This window comes from Hemiscyllium ocellatum, chromosome 14, assembly GCF_020745735.1.
Source record: "Hemiscyllium ocellatum isolate sHemOce1 chromosome 14, sHemOce1.pat.X.cur, whole genome shotgun sequence".
Taxonomy (NCBI): Eukaryota; Metazoa; Chordata; class Chondrichthyes; order Orectolobiformes; family Hemiscylliidae; genus Hemiscyllium; species Hemiscyllium ocellatum.
The window spans coordinates 43781375-43796552 of record NC_083414.1 but is presented as its reverse complement, the minus strand read 5'-3'; the positions used below and the strand labels follow the sequence as shown (position 1 = coordinate 43796552).

Below are 15178 nucleotides of genomic sequence, written 5' to 3'. Positions count from 1 at the left end.
GATTTTTAATTTTGTTTCATTCTGCAATTGTGAAGTCTCAAGATTATTTCTTCCAAAACATCTTTTCATTCCCACAATAACTGAGAGGATGCTCATGGGGTGTCAGCACTAAAAGTGTAATTCAGCATAATTTGCATATTCGACAATGATGGAATTTTGGTTCTGCTTATCAAATTCACCCATTTGATCCTGGCTTCCCCTAGTTGGATTCCACTTGATATGGCCTCCTTCAATGGTATCAATGTTTTGTATCTCTCTTGTGTAAAGAAGTGCAGGCCAAACTCTTGAGAGTTCGATGAAATATACCAAAAATGCAAGGTTGTGATTAAAAAGAATGAGCAAATATACATTTTAAACGATCTAAAATGTTGATGGCATATGATCACTCTCTCAGTTTAGGCTTTAGTTGACACAAAGTGAAAGCTAGGTATTCACTGATTTTGGGGTGATGGGATTGAGGGTGTTTTGAGAGAAATAACTGACGCAGGTAGCTTCACCCATTTGGCAAGCAGTTAGAAAATTAGATATAAAAACAATTGCAGATTGTAATTCTGAAACTTCATATTTTGAGCCATTCGCTATCAAATACAGAGCTTTGCTGGTTATTGTAATCTAAGTAACAATAACTAAGGCAGATATTGTCCACGTGTGTTGAATAAATTATACAGGAATTTCTGTACTGATTTTAGTGTTACTTTTTACTTAATTCCAGTGCTTCCCTCTTCTAGAATGACATGAAGCATAAACTTAGATTATAACTCTTCAATTTATTGTGTTAAACTTATCTTTGCATAATGCTTTTACAAGCAATTAACAAATCTGTCATCATTTAAAGTACATTTTGTTGCTAAACAATTCAGGGAAATCTAAACAAAATAAAAAGAGTCAGTGCTGGAGAAGCTCAGCAGGTCTGGCAGTATCTATGGAGGGAGAGAAACAGCGTTCATGTTAGTCTAGTATGACTTGTTCAGAAATCCAAAAATGTTAACTTACCTTTTCTCTTTCTGCACACTCTGCCAGACCTGATGAGGTTTCTACCAGTACTTTGTTTTTATTTCAGATCTCCAGGACCTGCAGTACTTTGCTTTTATTTTACTAAATCATGTAGTTTGATTTAACTAAAATTATGCCATTTTAATGTTGTTTCCTGTTTTTGACAGTTATTTTGTTTCCAAAGGTATCGATTCTTTTTCTTCAATCGATTATTTCTTTATTGCCTTGGGCAAGTTGGAAAACTTCTTGTTTTAATGTTAACTTGCTTATCAGATTTCTGTAGCTCAACAATAATCTTCTGGCAATGTTTTATTGTTCACTTGTATTATATATCTTATTGAAGTCTTGATTGTTTTGTAAAAATAAAAACAATTTAAACTTATGACAGTGTGAAAAAACTAGCTATGAAAGGTAAAAATCAATGGCTTGGTGTTCATAACATTAACTCGCACATGTTTATTTGTTTCTGTTATTGAAGGTGGGCTGAGGGAATGCTTTCACTTCTGTTTAATGGTCTGCTTGTTTGTAAACGGTATATCAATAACTAATGAATGGATTTCAAAGCACTTAATGCAAATGATTTGGACAGAGAGAAAACTAATCAATTTTTGGCGACAATGTGGAGCTGGATACTGGATTTTTCTATAGTATCTGTTGACATTGAAAGATGGAATAAATTGACTTTTATATTTAACATCTATGTTAGTTTACTTTGTTACGGCTGACAAATATGAACTAAGTTTTCAGACCAGGACGTTAGATATGCATTGGTCTTAAGCCTCAATGAAATGGTAGCTCCTAATATTTTTTTTAATTTCAGCTTTATAGTTGTAGTCAGTCTAAGAAAAGCTTTAAGCAAAAACTGTAATTGTAATATATTGAGTTAACACATTGAGGTTACGTACTATACTGGGTGCCTTCTTATGGAATGTGCAGTTAAAGGATTATTTTGTTGTGACAGCATATACATATTGTATCTGTTTTCCTCCTATAGGAAGGATGTTCTGAAACTTGAAAGGGTTCCGAAAAGATTTACGAAGATGTTTTCAGGGTTGGGGAGTTGGAGCTATAGGGAGAGGCTAAATAGGCTGGGGCTGTTTTCCATAGTGCATTGGAGGCTGAAGGCTGATCTTAGAGGTTTATAAAATTGTGAGGGGCATGGATAGAGTAAATACACAAGGTCTTTTCCCTGGGGTGAGGGAGTCCAAACTAGAGGCCATTGGTCTAGGGTGAGAGGGGAAAATTTTAAAAGGGACTTAAGGGGCACGCAGAGGGTGGTTTGTGTATGGAATGAGCTACTAGAGGAGATGTGGAGGCTGGGGACAATTACAGCATTTAAAAGGCATCTGGATGGGTATATGAATAGGAATGGTTTAAAGGAATATGGGCCAAGTGCTGGTAAATGGGGCTAGATTAATTTAGGATATCTGATTGGCATGGGTGAGTTGGACTGAAGGGTTTGTTTCTGTGCTGTACATCTCTATGACTGCATAACTCTAAGTGGACTTCAAGTTAAATCACAAACAGCCTTATATTGGAGACATATTTGATGTGTGATGTCGTGGTTGGTTTTTTGTCTGGCTTACAGTCTTTTATTAGGCCATTATAAGTTTTTAATTTTATCAAGCAGAAGTCTCTTTTGACTGTATTTTAGAACTCCATTTTCATGTTGGCTACTGGGAATTTTATTAGGGTTCAGTATGGGAGTGATTTAATTATTTGGAAATATAGGTTGCCATTCTTCATTTTGTAACTAAAACGTGGTGTCAAGCAGCAGAGATGGCATTTCAAATGCCAATGCCTGGGTTGAGTTTCCTTGCATGATGATCCATTTTACATACCATGCAATAGAGCAAATCAAATTATGTGGTGAATAAAAAGAAAGTGGCATCATAGTGGCTCAGTGGTTAGTATTGCTGCCTCACAGCGTCAGGGACTTGGGTTCGAATCCAACCTTGGGTGACAGTGTGTGTGGAGTTTGCACATTCTCCCCATGGCTGTGTTGGTTTCCTCTGGGTGCTCCGATTTCCTCCCACAATCCAAAGATGTGCAAGTTAGATGAATTGGCTTGCAAAATTTGCCATAGTGTTCAGGGATGTGTAGGTTAGGTGCATTAGTCAGGGGTAAACGTAATGTGATAGGGTAGGGAAAATGGGTCTGGGTGAGTTACTCTTCGGAGGATCGGTGTGGACTCGTTGGGCTGAATGGCCTGTTTCCACACTATAGGGATTCTATGATTCTATGAAGATTGAAGGTTTGTACGCAGTTTTAAAGGCCAACTTGGCACCACTTAACATTCTGCTAGCCAGGGTGCTTGGTGTAACTTGAGGTGGTTGCTCCCAACAGACTTCAAGAAACAAGTTACTTCCTAAATTTAGTGATTTTTTCCTTAAGTCTGTTATTGGATGGAGTCACTGATGGAAGGGATAACCTTTTTCTAATGGATGGCACCAGGAAGCCAACCCAACAACCTTCTGTTACTTAAGACCAAATAGCATTGCAGGTGAGTGGCATTGGCCTTCTCCAAAGGAACTGGCTCCAATTTGCACAGAATTGAATGATCTCCTGTGCACCACAAAGGTTAGTGGCACTATCTTCTCTACACTATCTCTTTCGCAGAGGCATCACTCGCTCTCACTCTGTCACTGCACGGACATCTCACAAAAACCAGCAAGCCTCATGTATGTGATATATATAGAAGGGCTCACAGCACCCATTTTATACTCTCAAACAATTTGGGCACTGTGCTTCCTCAGGTTATGTATGTTTACCAAGCGCTTCTGCTCTCATTGTTTTCACACTTAAGTCTTCACTTTAGCTGACTTCTGTCCAGCACATGTGACTCCATATTCTATTGTAAGTGATATAGTCAACTTGCAGAAAGAGTAAGGGGAACTTCAGAACCAGAGGGCCTTGGTAGACTAGAATGAAAGATGGAGGAATCCCTCAATGATCTCACTACTGCAGTGGCCCCATCATGCGAGTGCTTAGCTGATTTAAAAGAAACACTTTTTCAAGAAAAACTCAAGGGGCTGCTCCATGTATACTTAGACTTGCACTGCTATTTTTTTCAAAACATTGGTGCTCATGGATAAGGCATCTCAATCTAGGTGGTGTTGCTGCTTAACTCAAATGAGAGAATGAACAACAGATTAGTAACCTTGCAATTTGTTCTCATGACACTTGAGGTATCCTACCCTTCCATCTCCTCTGTCCCAGTGAGTCAATTGCCTTCAACAGTTCAGGTCAAGGGCAGTGACTCTGTGGGATGTCCTAAGCAGATTGGGTTTCCTAGGCCTTGAGTCCAAGAAATGTCCAGCAAAGTCTTCAAAGTCACCAGGTATATCAATCCTTTGGACGTGTCTACTACTCCTGCAGACGTTGGACCTGTGCCTGGACTCTTAGAGAGAGAGAAAATAATCCCTGAGGGTACACTGGTGGCACAGGCATTTATTCTTTGTAATCTGTACTTTTGTAAATATATATTCACTTGCACTGTTCTAATATTTGTATTTTAATGCTGACAATAGAAGTGAGAATCCAGGGCATCTATTACCAACAAAGGAATGTGCTTTGTTTCAATTGTCACACCTTAGTATCTTTGCCATAATCTGCTAAGTGGGTTACTGCAGATCCCCTCATTTGTTAGGGAGTCACACATGTAGTTGTGGGATTGCAGCCTCATTCCTGATAAAGGGCTTATGCCCAAAACATCGATTCTCCTGCGTCTCGGATGCTGCCTGACCTGTTGTGCTTTTCCAGCACCACATTCTTGACTCTGATCTCCAACATCTGCAGTCCTTACTTTCTCCTCTAGATTGCAGTCTAGGTGTGACAGATTATATTTGGGGACACTGAACGTTATAGTAAGGTGGAGGGGGCTTGGGATGTCCAATTGATAGGTCCTGCACATGCACCTTAGGGTAGTTTTGGAGAAATCTGTCATATATCTATAAGTTCCAGGAAGGAAAGATCACTCTGGTGTCTGGTCCAGGGCAAAGTTTGCACACCTGCTTTAGCTTTCACAGGGGTGAAAGTCAGCATTTCATTGCATAGATAGATCAAACTGAAGAATGCTTCATCCATTAGAGTGTGGCCTTACAGCAAACAGAAGGCTGACGCCAACTATACAAATAAAAGATCAATAGGAACAAGAAAAATTTCAAATAGCAAATGCTGCAGAAACTCCGCTTGTTTAACAGTATCTGTCGAGAGGGGAAAAAGCAATGTTACCCAGTATGATTCTCTTGTTCATTTCTAAAGTCAAAAACAATGCTGGGAATAGTTAGTACACTCTAAAACAGTAATTATACTTGATCAGACTATTAAATAAAAAGTATTGATTTTAAACAAAAAAAAATGGGATTTTTATTTTGCTTTGTATGAAAATTGATCACCATGGCAAGTTTGAGATGAGTTTATAGAATGCACCAAATTAACCTCCATTAATATTTTGTGGTGCTGCTTTATTGTTAGTCAATCTTGGGTTCATGTTGTATAATGTAGCAGGGTTACTTGGCTAAGATATGGTCAAAATAGCAAGGGGAAACATTTACATAATCATTCACAATGTTTACTGAAAGCATATTCTATTGGAAAACAAAAATAAATTGGCATGAAAGACACATCTGTGGATTATTTCAGAATTTGTGGTAGTGTTTGATTTAAAAGGATTGGTTTAAAATACTGCCAAAAAAACAAGAATGAGTTTGAGGATGGGAAACTTCTAGAAACCAACCAAAGCGTACCAAAACATGATTTAAAAAGGAAAAAGTAGAGAATGAGATTAACAAAGCTGGTACGGGCATTTATTTTAAGTTGTAAGGTAGTGAGGTAACTGAAGTAAGTGTTGGTATTTTAACAGCAGAGACAGGAAAAATGAACAGATAGTTTGTTGATTTTTATATTAAAGTCATGGGTTTTATTCCAGAAATAGTAACCCAGAGGTTGTGAAGAGTGAGGAAATTAATATCTACAGAACAAAAATGTTGGTAAAACTTGAATTAAAATCCAACAAATTCTGGGCAGTAAATGCATTCATTGCATTCTAAAAGATTGTTGCAGAGACACACTAGCTATGATTTTCCAAAATTTGCTTAGAATTAGGAATGTACCAACTTCCAATCAGAAAGGTTAAGTAACAATGCTTGTCAAGAAAGTAGGGAGAGAGATAATGGGGAGATAAAGACAATTTAACCTAACATCAAATATTGGAAATGCTGGAATCTATTAAGGAAGTCTTCATGTGCTTTGAAAAGCAAAATATGATTAAAACAAGTCAACATGGCTTTACTAAAGGGAATTCCTGTTTGCTCCATTGAAAGATATAACTTGAGAGATAAAGAGGAACCAATAGATGTAGTATGGATGGATTTCTAAAGGGCATTCCACATGTATCGCATATGCTAATAGGTAGGATAAGGGCTGTTGAATATGGGATAGTATATTAATATGGTGTTAAGATCCCAGCTAGTAGTAATACTGGACAAGTTAGATCCTTGAAGAAAACCTGGCCTGATAGATCAGATGTTTAATTTTTACAGTTGGTTACCATGGAGGATAGTCACTGAAACATTGTGACTGCAGATGCTCTTAAAGAAAAGAGCATTGAACAAAGAAAAACTGCTCAGTTGGCTAGCACATTTTTGAAATTATAACTGGAACTATACTTCACAAAGTGTTTCCTTGGCTGTAAAATGCTTGAAGATATCCTGTGTAACACTTTATTTTGCTTTGATTTCTACTGCAATGGGGATTAAATATGCAGCATTTAGGTAATGCACAGTAGTGTGAATTATTCTGTTAAATTGCTCAAAATGCGACCATTTGGCATCATCTCAATTTGTAAATGTTTGCTCTTGTTCCAAAAACATTTAAAAATTACTTGGGGAAGCGTTGAAGGAAATTTGGTTTTGGCATGAAATAATTCATCACCTTGAAAGTACAGCTGTTTTGTGGAAAGCTCACAGCTGAAATTAAAAGGCACCTGGAAGCAACTAAAACATCACCTTAACTATTGCAGTTTGTCATCCTTCAATGTTAAAATTTCCATAGGGCATGTGGTGGCAGAGTTGAGTTTATTAGTTTGTTTTATCACAAATAGTTGAATGTGCCTTGTTTTTGTTTCAATTGTGCACTTACAATCTAATTCAGTTATTTGTGCTTGGATGTATAAATTGTATAGAAATATAGCAAAACTTACTCCAAGAATTTATGATTGTGCTTGAGTAATATACATCTGAAGTGTAAAATACTCTATCTTCATGTAACTAACCAAATGTGCAACCAACCTTGGATAGAACAGCAGTTAGCACTGCTCCCTCACAGCGCCAAGGATCTGGGTTTAGTTCTAACCTTGGGCAACTGTCTATGTTCTCACGAATCTGCATGGGTTTTCGTTGGATGCTCTGGTTTCTTTCCACAGTCTAAAGATGTGCAGGTTAGGTTGATTGGCTAAGCTAAATTGTCCTATAATATCTGGGGATGTACAGACTAGCTGGATTAGTTTTATGGATTTACAGGGGTGGGGTGTGTATCTGGTTGAGACTGTCTTCGGAGGGTCAGTGCAATTTCAGTGGGTTGAATGGCCTCTATCTGCATGGTAGGGGTTCTGTGATCACTTATTACGATCAAATGTTAGTGATTAGTTGCTGTAATTTGTTTAAATTGTTTTGAAAGAACTGATTAGATTGAAACAAAAATCCTTTCAGTGGTCTAAAACATACCTTAAACATGTTGCTCAAGAAACTCAGCAGGTCTGGCAGCATCTGTGCAAAAAGCAGGGTCAGCGATTCAGGACCGTCCTTCAGAATGGACATAAAATACATCTTCTGTTGATTAGCAAGTTAAAAATGAAAATATGCACTCTTTTTAAGTTACAAAATGTTTGCAATGTTCTATCTTGTATTTTATTTCGAGCCTTGATTTAATTCTCGTCCAATAGCATTTTCATACTGGCTCTTTAATTATTTGTAAAATAGTGTGAATAAGTTGCTTCGGTAAGCTGGTGGGAACAATGCTATTCAGACATTACCTATTTGCATTATGTCTCAGAATTCAGCATAAGTATGTATTGTTGTGCCTGGCCCCACACACAACTGTTCTCCTGTATCAGAACTATTGCTGTCATCTTCAAGTGTGGCAGTGTAGTGTAACTGATACAGGCCTACTTTAGTATAATTTCATAACTATACCTGATAGGACAGTTGCTTTTCACACTTCTTTGTTTTAAAGAAGTAACTTTGGCGTTTACTATATAACACCTCACTTTGTATTAAGAGTCAACTGCGTTCGTTCTTTTTGATATTGATATCGAGTCATAGAAATGTACAGCACGGAAACAGACCCTTTGGTCCAACTCATTCATGCCGACCAGATATCCCAACCCAATCTAGTCCCACCTACCAGCACCCAGCCTGTATCCCTCCAAACCCTTCCTATTCATATACCCATCCAAATGACTCTTAAATGTTGCAATTGTACCATCCTCCACCACATCCTCTGGCAGCTCATTCCATACACATACCACCCTCTGCGTGAAAAACTTGCCCCTTAGGTCTCATTTATATCTTTCCACTCTCACCCTAAACCTATGCCCTCTAGCTCTGGACTTCCTGACCCCAGGGAAAAGACTTTGTCTATTTATCCTATCCATGCCCCTGATAATTTTGTAAACCTCCGACACTCTAGGGAAAACAGCCCTAACCTATCCAACCTCTCCATATTGCTCAAATCCACCAACCCTGGCAACATCCTTGTAAATCTTTTCTGAACCCTTTCAAGTTTCACAACATCTTTCCGATAGGAAGGAGACCAGAACTGCACACAATATTCCAACAGTGGCCTAACCAATGTCCTGTATAGCTGCAACATGACCTCCCAATTCATGTACTCAATACTCTGACCAAGAAAGGAAAGCATACCAAACGCCTTTTTCACTATTCTCTTTACCTGCGACTCCACTTTCAAAGAGCTATGAACCTGCAGTCCAAGGTCTCTTTGTTCGGCAACACTCTCTTGGACCTTACCATTAAGTGTATAAGTCCTGCTAAGATTTGTAATCTGAGAGTAAGTAAGCACCATCTATTTAAGTCAGTGTGTAAAATTTTGTATTCCTGAAATTTTTTGTAGCAGTGGAGCTCACAGTGGTTTGCTGCTTCTTACCATTTCTAAATAACATTTAACCTTGAGATTTTGCAGTGATGTTAATAGTAATAATACATTGTAATTAGCCTCATACAATTTCCAGTTTTACTGTCCTTTTTATAAATGATAAGCCCTGTTGCTACATCTGTATTTAACAAAGGTAGTGATTGACTCAGAAGATAATTTGTATGTTTGTGCAGAGAACAAATTGACTAACCCCGTTAGTTTTCAAATTGCAGTTTTCAGTATGTTGTTATTGTGAAGGGGTTTTCCAATTTATGGTTCCAAATAGGATATCCCAAATTGTTAAGTTCCAGGTGAGGAGGGATGAACTGGCTTGCTTTTTTCACCTGCCCCCTTGATTGGTGGTGACAAAGTTCATTTAAATGTGACTCAATTCCTTGTGGAATTTGCCATCCTACAGCAAATGTATTTGGGTTTAAAATGAGGAAATTTAACCAGATTTTCTTTCTTTAACAGAAGTGCATTATTTTTAGTTACTTCACGTCACAAGAGAAAGTAATGCCATACACAACCTACAACCTCTTGTGCTCGAACAACATTCATTTATTTCTTCTTTACCTGCAGTGCAGGTGTGTTTCATCACTGCTGCAAAGCTGTGATCCTCTCAGCAAACTAATACACATGCTACCTAATCAAGCCATTACACCTATAAGCTAGGAGTTGTTGTCAATGTCTCACCCTTTTTTCTGTTTCTCGGGTAATACAAACTCTTGTCTGCAGGAAGTGGCTTTCTCTGAGAAAATTGGGTAGTCAGCCTCTCGTTATATCTTCCTTATTAGTTGTTTTTCATTTCCTTGAGTTTTTACAGGTGTGAAGTTTTATGGAGCTCCATCTACAGTGATATTTTGGCTGCAGCAGTTGTCTTTTTATAAAAACACTGACGGTTGTACTGAAGTTTCAACCCCATATGTACTTGGGATCTTATCTGTCATCATGACAAAATAGATGAGTGAGTTATTTTGTTTTAATATTTTTGAAGTTTTATTTCATATGTGACTTTTATTTTTAACAGGCACCACAACAAGATACGCAGCATTGAGCCAAATCATTTGAGCTACTACCACTCTCTAGAAACACTCGACCTAACCTACAACGAAATTACTGAAATGCAAAATAATTGCTTTCCATGGCAACTCAAAATTAAAGACCTGTGAGTACTTTATTCTCTGACTGTTAGAATAATGCACAGGCAGTTGGATAAAAGTGCACAGCAGTTTTTGACTTTTGAATCATAAAGATATTATTGTTATTCATGTCATTACTTTGTTTTGTTTGTTCACTGCTCCATCACCCACCACCCCAGAACCACCAAAGCCTGCCCCAGGTCTGCCATTACATTAGTAAGAAAGTTTATACTGAATATACATTGCAGAGCTACTTCAGTTGCCTGTTTGTCCACACTTGCCATTTTTATTTTCTTGGGTTTTTAAAATCTTTTTGAGTGAGTGACCATTTATTCATTTGTGAAACTAAGCAGAGAATATTGAGTTCCTTTTTGCCAAAAACACTTGTGCTACTTGTATTATAACTATGCTGCTAAAGTAGCTGTAATATATTGAGCAAGGCACATCTCTTAAAAGTTGCTTTCATTTCTTGAATGCACTTTCTCCTATGTAAAGTGACAGGAATGTCTATGAGCTGCTTTACTTAGGGCCAAGCACAAACCCAAATATTTGATAACTGTCACTCTTGTTTTATAGTGAGTTAGTTACAGGTTGAAAATGCTGTGGGCAAGATGTGTGCAGAAACTAGATTAGCATGAGGGAGATACAGAAAGCTTTAGAGTACTATTGAGTAGGAACTTGAAAAAGGTGAGGATGCAACACAATATAAGCAAAGTTAAAGGGTTTGATGTGAAGGAGATGGGGAGGAGAAATCAGTGTAAAATAGAGCCCAGGCAGACTCAAATTCACATTTGATTTATTTGAAACAAAGATAGAGATGGGAAGAACTTGGATAATGAGTAATCTTTTAAGGGATTGTATGGGCATTGTGGAATGAAAATATAATGTTGGTGAAGTTGGCTCCTGAAATTTGATGTACAGAACACGCCCTACATCCTGAAAATGCCCAGGCTGTAGCCGGTGGAACATCTAGATGGTAGCGGCAGGTAAGAAGGACCGTGTGAATAACAAGAATTAAGAAGGGAGGAATAATGCAAGTGATTGTGTCAAGGATTGAAGGATGGGAGTACGAAACAATAAAAAAAGGCACCTAGTTTTGTAAGAACTTTCGGGGGTGGGGGGGGGGGGGGGGGGGAGGATAGTATTTCTGGATTATAAAGGTATATTATTGCCAGTTCAGATCTGTAGACATATACTTGCCATTTATTTTTAAATTAGAAAATGATTTATTAGGATAAATCAGAATTAATTTAAAAATATAAATTTTCTGATTGCCGTAAAATATTCCATTTCTTCATTCCAACTTATCAAATCAACTTAAACATTCTAACGTGACGATGAGCAACACTTCACTTTTACAATTCTCTCTTTATGGTAAAACTCGACTGCGGTAGAGTTAACCGGCGAGAACACAACGTGAATAATTTGGAGTCATCAAATGAACTTCAGAAGCTAGATGTTTGTAATCAGTTAGAAAGTTCAATGGCAATTATAGTGCACTGATGTTTTGACAGCGCAAATAAATTAGCGGTCAAAGTTCAAGTGACAACACATCAAAATATGAAAAAGAGTTCAGTAAATCTGGCAACTTGTTGGTTGTCACCTGGTTATTCAAGGAAAGGAGACAAAAAAAGGTACATCTGTCATTGAGAAAATGCTAGAGTCCATTATAAATGATGTAATAGCAGAGAATTTAGAAAAATACATTTAAATGAAACCAAGTCAACATGGCTTTGTAAAAGGGAAATTATGCTTAACAAATTCATTACAGTCCTTTGGGGAGGTAATGAGCAAGGTAGATAAAGACAACCAGTAGTTATAAAATGTTTGGATTTCAAAAAGGCACTTCATAAGATACAATACATAACACTACTTAAGACAAGAGCCCATGGTGCTGGGGGTAGAATATTAGCATGGATAGAGGATTGGCTAACTAATACAAGATAGTGACTTGGAATGAAGGGGGCATTTTCAAGATGGCAACTTGTAACTGATAGACTGCCACAATGATCAGTCCATTAAAAGAAATATTAACGACTTGGATAATGGAAGTGAATCTTGTATTGCAAGTTTGCGGCTGACATAAAATTAGGTGGGAAGGCAACTAGTAAGGATGACACAATGAGCCTACATGGGGTATGGGCAAGCTGAGTCAGTAAAATCTTGGGAAAATGTGAGGTTATGCATGTTGGCAGAAATAACTCAACATTTTACCCTAATCTTCCAGAACAAGAACCAGATTCTTGTGCAGGAAACAAAAAAAAAAGTGGCATTTTTTGGAACAAGACAATGAAATTTTCTTGGGGCTATAGGAGAGAACTGGGAGAAATTTGTTTGAGTCAAAAGAACACAATTTATAATTGTTAGATTGGGATATCAAAGTGATATTGATTAATTGTTAATACTTCCTAAACAAAGTTCTTTTCCACGTCATTAAGATTTTGATTAAAACTTTTTATTTTAAGAACAGAGACTTATTTCTAATTTCTAATTTCCAAATGGATGGCACAAATAGGGAAGAATAAAAAAATGTTATTTTTAAATATGACAAATAAAGGGAGAACGGATCCATCTTGGTAGAATTGGGAAATGATCTACTATTTAGTAGGGCTAATAAAGTTATTCTGGAGTGACTAGTTTTAAAATATTTCTGATTCAGTGTTACTAAATATTTGAAGCAGTAGAAAATGCAGAGGTATGGAATAGTGTGGCAGTTTTAGATTTCCCTCCACTGAAGCACCAGCATGTCCTAATCTCTGAATTGTTAGTTGAATTGTGTGCAGATTGGCCTAAGGATAGATTAGAAACTTAAATGCATTGATGAATGCATAGGAGGCATGAATTTTGATTCATGGGACACTGGCACCATTACTGGGGAAATAGGAAGCAATTTAATCAGATGTGCTTCTACGTAAGCTGGGTTAAGTCTGCACATTGCTGTGTAAAACACCTGTGTATTTAAATATATTGGCCACGTTCAGCAAGATAGGCTATAGGCAAATATCAACATTCTGATAAATAAAATAACTAACAATCACAAATTTAGATGTTTAAAATATAAAAAATATTGAATTGAGGGAATAGAAATTGACAAAAATAAACTAGTGATTAGAATAACATCACTGAAAAATAAAAATAAAGCAGAAGGTATTATCTTTAAATAACCAAAACATATGAATTAATAGCATAAATAAAAATTAATTCATGCGTTAGTTTTTAAAGAGTGACTGTGTCATGACCAAAGTTGGGAATTAAATACTCTAGGATGTTTGACCTTTAGAAGAAATGAGTAAATGGATTTGGGAGAAATTGGCCTTATTCATAAACCTGGGATCGCAAAAGTGGAAGCAAAGGGTCTTACCTTAGAAATTCAAGGTACCGAATCAGTTTAAATGGCACTAAGACAAGCAGAAAAGAATTGTGGAGTAATTTATTGGCCTTCCAGTTCTAGTGTCGGGCAGAATATAAATCAGGAAATTAGCTTGCAGCAAGTAATTACAGGGGAGTAGGGGACTTGATAAAAGTGATCACACCAAACTTGGATAAGTGGAAGGGCAATTGTGTGTTAACAAAGCTATTAAGTTTTTGAGGTAAGTAGTGGGACAGATAATGGGGAACCAGTGGATTTACTGCACTGGCATTTTTTTAAAAAGCATTTAATGTAGCATGAGATTATTACACATGGAATTGTGGGAAATCCATTGGCATAGATCAAAATTGACAGAACAGTAAGTAGTATATCAGTAATTTTCAGGTTGGCAGGCAGAAACTATTTGAGGTGCTACATGGGTCAGTACTTGAATAGGAGTTCTTTGCCGTGTGTAAAATGACTTGAATGAAGGGATCATGTGTAATATATCCAGGTTTGTTGACTATGCGAAGTTATGTGGGAAAGTAAACTTTGAGGAGGACACAAGGATATAAGAACATGGCATACAATATTTAAAGTGGAGAAATGTGAAGTTATCTGCTTTGTTAGGAAAAGTACAGAAGTAGAATATTTTTTTAAATGGTGAGGAGAAGAATCCGAGTCCCTTTTATATATAAAATCAGCTTGCAGACTCAGCAAATAACGAAGAAAGCTAATGTCACAAAGGGATTGCACACAAAAGAATGGGTGTAGCTGCAATTGTAGCAGGCCTTGTTATGCTACACATTGAGTACTGTAGCAGTTATACTTTGCTTATTGGTTTTGGTAGGAGTGCAACAACAATTCATTATCCTATGAGGAGAAACTGACACATATCAATTTTTTCAAGAGTTTGGAAGCTGACTAATGATCACATTGAAACATATTGTGACACAACTACATCAGAAGTTACTGGAAAAACTCAGTGACTCTAAAAGAGGGTTGTTGGACCCAAAAAGTTAATTCTGCTTTCTTTCCTCAGATATTGCCAGATCTGCTGAGTTTTTCTAGCAATTTCTGATTTCCAGCATCTGCAGTTCTTTGGGGTTTTTTTTTCAGGTGTGGAACTGTTGTGTTGGAATTATTCCAACTGCAAATCATAGGAAAAACTACCTGCTTAACTGTTTGTGCTTGACATGGGCAGTTTTGCAAAGCTGATGCCTGAAACCTCCATCATCGATAACCAGGCAGGCCTAGACACAATGCACAGGAAGTGAAGTCATGTGTTCTTGCCAAAAAAAAACACGATGCCAGAATTGCTGCGAAGCAGGAGACACCCTGAATTTTAAACTACAAGATCATTTCGGTAGAGCTGCTGTACCATTTTCTGAAAGTATTATATAGTTTTTATTTGCAATTCCTTTCTGTTTCTTATCACTTAGTTGCAAATGAATGTAATGACTTTTAATTTCAAATATTTAATTGCATTGTTATTTAATGATTCGAAGTGCAATTAGTTTTCTTAACATTGTGTCATTTAATA

General features: G+C 37.1%; 1 protein-coding gene across 2 annotated transcripts in view; it reads left to right on the top strand.

Annotated features, from left to right (window-relative positions):
• Positions 1-15178, top strand: part of lrig1 (leucine-rich repeats and immunoglobulin-like domains 1) — a 117759-nt gene that overhangs the window by 59123 nt on the left and 43458 nt on the right. For both annotated transcript variants that reach the window (XM_060835676.1, XM_060835675.1), the window contains exon 4: positions 10175-10312. In XM_060835676.1, coding sequence (XP_060691659.1) covers positions 10175-10312 — 138 coding nt within the window. The remainder of the gene's footprint in view (positions 1-10174; positions 10313-15178) is intronic.